Source organism: Chrysochloris asiatica, unplaced genomic scaffold, assembly GCF_000296735.1.
Source record: "Chrysochloris asiatica unplaced genomic scaffold, ChrAsi1.0 scaffold00075, whole genome shotgun sequence".
Taxonomy (NCBI): Eukaryota; Metazoa; Chordata; class Mammalia; order Afrosoricida; family Chrysochloridae; genus Chrysochloris; species Chrysochloris asiatica.
In genome coordinates, this window is record NW_006408593.1 from 14,553,208 (window position 1) to 14,558,702 (window position 5,495).

Sequence of the window (5,495 nt, forward strand, 5' to 3'; positions counted from 1 at the left end):
TTGTTGTGTAAACTGTGAAATTAACCAGGTTTCCTAATAGTCATACTAAAGAAGCTAAATGGGGAAAAGACAAACCTACCAAATTTCAAACATGGTCCCTGGAGGTGGGAATGGAGAAGGGAAAACTAACTGGATACGTGTGCGTCAGAAACGACTAAAGAGCACATAATAATAACAACAATTAATGTACCAAAAAGGATGTTAATGGAGGATGATAGGGCAGAATAAATGTTAATACATTTTACTCTCATGGTTTGTAGTTTGCACTTAAAGTATATGAGCCCCTTCAATGATCAAACCAGCACTGTACAAAAAATGTACTTGTTCTAATATCTCAAATGAAGATTGAATATTTGATAGAGTTTCTTTACTTACTTAAGGTCACAAAGCCAGAAAGTGTTTGTGCTAGGATTTGAACCCAGTCTCTCTGATCCCAAATCTTATGTTTCTGTCACTCAGTCACAGTCCTTTTCCAACCTGTAGAGGACTGGCCTGGCTGGCAGACTGGCTTAAAAATGTGTGAATATCGATTCAAGATATATATATATATTGTTGTTGTTAAGTGCTGTCAAGTCGGTTCCAACCCATAGTGACCCTGAACAGGGTTTCTGAGGCTGTAAATCTATGGGAGCAGAAAGCCCCATTTTTCTCCTGCGGAGCAGCTGGTAGTTTCAAACTGCTGACCTTGCGGTTTGCAGCGTGATTCATAACCACTACATTACCAGAGCTCCATATATATATTTATTATGATGATGTTTTTAAGCATGGATTGTTTCACTGGGGGAATGATCACCAAACACTGTGATTTTTACATTTATGGTGTCTGGTCACCCTCTGTCAGTCCTCACCATTCTCTATCACGCATGTCTGGGTCTCTTTAAGATGCTGCTGTTGTAGGAGGCAGACCTGACACCCATCTTCCAGGTTCTCTTTGAATAGTCTTATTGAACTCTGGGGTCCTGATTTAAGCATATTGTTATAAGTCCATATAACGACGGACTGTGCTATAAGATAGAATGTCAATGCCTTTGACTTGTTAAGCCTTAGTCTCAGGACCATGTCATAACCTCACATCCTACCTTCCCCATACCTACTTCCATGAATAATGGAGTAATATTAGCAACTTTGTCCTTTCCCCACTCAGTTTCTTCTTTGGCTAATTTATCTGGCAGCAGAATAATTGGGGTTTAGAAATTCCAAGTCTCACTGAAGGTAATCAGTTCCACATTATAGTGCAAAGCAAACTTGATATAAAACTTGTTATATAACCAACGTAAGGCACTCTGAAGAAATCAGAAATGTAGTGGAAGCATCTGTCTTTTGAAAAATATGGACATCTATTCCAATATGTGGAGCTGAGGGTTAATGTGCTGGATTGCAAGATTGATTTGAATCACAAGGTCGGTGGTTCAAGATCACCAGGCACTCCTCAGAAACCCTATACCGGATCGCTGTTAGTTGGAACCGAGTTGACTGCACATAACAACAACAACAACATTAAAAAATGAGCTGTGTGACTTTGAGTAAGTGAGTTAATCTCTGAGTCTTGGCTTTCTTATGATGAAATATCCTCTCTTTTGTGTTGTGAGGATTAAGTTATCTAATGCATGTAACTGGATTATATAAACATTTCATGGAAGCATTGTTACAAGCTCAAATCCTATTTTGGGAATAACATCAAACAGTCATTGATTGTCTTTTTGTTCACCTGTCTTACGGAGAACACATACTGGGAAAACTAAAGGTAAAGTGCCAACTCAGGAAGTAGCAGAATGACAGTAGTTTTAAGGCCTGGAAAGGATGTTTTTAGTTATTGAATGAAACTTCTTTGATTCTAGGCTGTCATCCCTTGCACTTTAAACCATGTCTGCTGCAAGCAATGTGACTGAGGTAATATTCTTGGGACTTTCCCAGGACCGGGATATGCAGAAGGTCATTTCTGTGGTGTTTCTGCTCATGTATGCAGCCACTCTGTTGGGCAATGGTCTCATTGTGGTGACCATTGTGACCAGCAAAGTCCTCACTTCCCCCATGTATTTCTTCCTCAGCTACTTGTCTTTTGTGGAGATCTGTTACAGCTCTGTTACAGTCCCCAGGATCATTGTTGCTTCTTTTATTGAGAGGAAAGTAATTTCCCTCAAAGGATGCATCACACAGATATTTTTCCTCCATTTCTTTGGTGGCACTGAGATCTTTCTCCTGACGGTGATGGCCTACGACCGCTATGTGGCCATCTGCAAGCCTTTGCATTATGTGACTATCATGAACCGGCGTGTATGTGGTATCCTTGTGGGAGCTGCCTGGGTTGGGGGTTTCCTGCATTCTGCTTGTCAAACCTTCCTCATTTTTCAACTACCTTTCTGTGGCTCCAACATCATTGACCATTACTTCTGTGACGTCCATCCTTTGTTGAAGCTGGCTAGCTCTGACACCTTTCTTATTAGTCTGCTAATCATTGCCAATGGTGGCCCTGTTTCAGTGATCAGCTTTACTGTGTTGATTACTTCCTATGTGGTCATCCTGCGCTCACTGAGGAACAAAACCTCTGAAGGGCGGCGCAAGGCCCTCTCCACCTGTGCCTCACATGTTGCAGTTGTGGGTCTGTTCTTCATACCCTGTTCCTTTGTTTACATGAGGCCCTGCATCGCTCTTCCAGCGGACAAGATAGTGGCTGTGTTTTACACAGTGGTCACACCACTCTTAAATCCCATCATTTACTCCTTCAGGAATGCTGAGGTGAAGAATGCCATGAAAAGACTGATGGTGAGGAAAGTGATTTGGGAAGAGAAATAGATGGCAGAGCAGGGACAAGAAATTGGGCCACCAAAGATCTTACTCTGCCTCTACCTTTAATGGATAGAGTGTTCTTGGATTAATTACCTTCTTTCTTTAGGCTTCAGGTTTTTGTTTTCATCTTTATGTTATTAGACTGAAGGACAGGAGGAGGGCTTGTTCTGTAGTGTTTTTATGTATTGGGCTGGCCAAACTGACTAGAAGAGTTAGTCATCAGAACAGAAGACATGTAGATTGTTTAATCAGCACATTCACATGAGCTCATGTTAGCAGTAGACTCAACTTTCTAATGAAGCAAAATGAAGCCTCCAATGAGATTTGAAGTGATTCCAAAGCACTACTCAATGTTATCCACTTTGTAAGCAAAAGTTATATTTTCCATATATCATCACCATTTTTATCTTTGAAATTATTTTTTGTTCATCCCTCTCTCCTCTTATTTCCCTCCCTCCCCCATGTTTCTTCCTTCTATGCATCCAGTTGTTAAGCCTATTAATTTTCTCTCAGATTATCAGAACCTTCTTGAGTTCTTTTGCTCTTCAATTATTCCAACAAAGCCTCTAATTAACCCACTTTCATGCCACCAGATACCTTGACTATGTACACCAATGAGCCCCCTACCTTTTCCAACTCCTTTACTCTGGATTAAGATGTGGGTTTAACTGCTTTTGGATACTCATTTCTTCCGTACTAATGTTTAGCCATGTCCTCTGAATCCTATCTCCTGATCCCAACACCCCAGACATTAAGAATGTACCTACAAACAATAGCCATATTCTTATCCCTCACTCTTAGCAGATGATTTTGTATATGTACTTTCTGATAAACCACCATAAAGCATTTCTTTGATTCCATCATCCCCTCCTTCAAAATCCTTCAATACTGAATCAACTACAAACATGTTCAAGGTATGTTCTCTTTTGTTCTACCTTTGTGCTGAATTGCACTCTGCTAAATTCACTGGTTTCTGAACATCCTTCTATACCTCTCCCATTCTTATCAACATCCTATCCACAATCCAAGACCCAGATTTCACGATGATCTCATATGGACATGGCCTGTTCCTTCTATAAACTCCTACAGCATTTGAACCCCTTGAAGGTCTTTACTACATGAAATTCCTTTAAAAAAAAAAAATCTACCCCCATTAAAATGCTACTGTTTTGAGAATAAGGCTTGGATTTTACTCTCCTGTGTGTTTTTAACTCCAAATAAAACAGTAAAATAACAAATCCTTGGCTAATTAGATTTTTAGAGGTTATTTGTGCTTCATGTTATAAGTGAACAAGTGGTTGGTGTGTCACTGTCTTCATCTCAATTATCTTAGTAATATACCAATGTTCCACTACCTAAGGTAAACCAATAATTATGCCTGACATTGTTTCTGTGAATAAAATTCAGATATAAATGATGAATGATGAATGAGTGTGTTTATATTTTATGATTTACCAAGTGCTTTCACGTATCTTACTTTAATTGATACTACAACAGCCTGGTGAGCTAGGTGTGATTTCCTGTTTTATAGATGAAGAGACTATGGGAGCTCAGTGTCTTTTTTTAAAAAAATCTCTCTCTTTTTTTAAAATTGTGAATTGAGTCATAGTTTACATGGGAGAACATCGTTTTTACACTCATCGTATCATTGGAATGATTACAATTCACAGTCTCCTCTGTGCATCATCATTCAACAGTATTTGCTTCCATTCCCTCTGTTTTTCTTTTTGTTTTGGGGGGGGGGTTGGTGAGGTGGGGTGGGAAGATGTACACTTAAACTGGAAATCATGGGACAATATCATTCGTATCACACATTAGCAAAATTATGTTAAAGATAATTTAAAAATAGCTGCAGCAGTACATTGATAGGAAACTGCCAGAGGTTCAAGCCAGATTCATACAATGATGTGGAAGGAAGAATATCATTGTTGATGTCAGAAGAATCTTGGATTAAAGCAGATAACATCAGAAAGATGTTTAGCTGTGATTTTTTGACTATGTAAAAGCTTTCGACTATGTGAAACATAACAAGCTGTGGATGACATTGCGGAGAATGAGTGTTCTAGGATAAATAACTGTGCTCATGAGGAACTTGTATGCATACCAAGAGACTTTTTTGTTTTGTTTAGTTTTTATTGTGAATTATGTTGGTTTAATGGGAGACCATAATCTTATCGTATTTTGTTTCATTACAATGATTGCAATCCCCTCCATGCATCATCAAACAACCAAAGGGTACACCCCACAGGCCTGCCACCCAGACATCAGCGTACAGTCCCCTCCCTTCCAGAGTCCAGTGTCCCCAGCCACTCCATCTGTCAACATCACCATCTCTGCCTCCATTTCTGGCATCACTGTTTCTCTGGATAGGGTCCTAAACTCTGCTTTTCTTACTTGATGGTCCCAGGGACCTCTGCTCCTGGACCTCAAAATCAATCACTCCCCTCCTTTTGTTACAAAACATCTACCTTTACATTTCTGACCCTCATAGTCAGTCCTGATAGCAATTATTCACTATTGTACCACCAGAGTCTTATCCTCATCTCCCAGGAGACAATTTTTTTGAACAGAACAAGGGAACACTGAGCGGTTTAAAATTAGGAAAGGTGTGCAACAGGATTGTATTCTTTCACCACACTCATTCAATCTATATGCTGAACAAACAATCTGAGAAACTGGAGTATAAGAAAAGGAACGTGGCATCAGTA

The 5,495-nt window shown here is 39.6% G+C and overlaps 1 protein-coding gene across 1 annotated transcript; it reads left to right on the forward strand.

The window, feature by feature from the left end:
* Window positions 1–1,863: 1,863 nt before the first annotated feature.
* LOC102816491 (olfactory receptor 4X1-like) lies at window positions 1,864–2,793 on the forward strand. Its single transcript, XM_006865110.1, has one exon. The coding sequence runs from the start codon at window positions 1,864–1,866 to the stop codon at window positions 2,791–2,793; it is 930 nt and encodes a 309-aa protein (XP_006865172.1).
* Window positions 2,794–5,495: the final 2,702 nt, after the last annotated feature.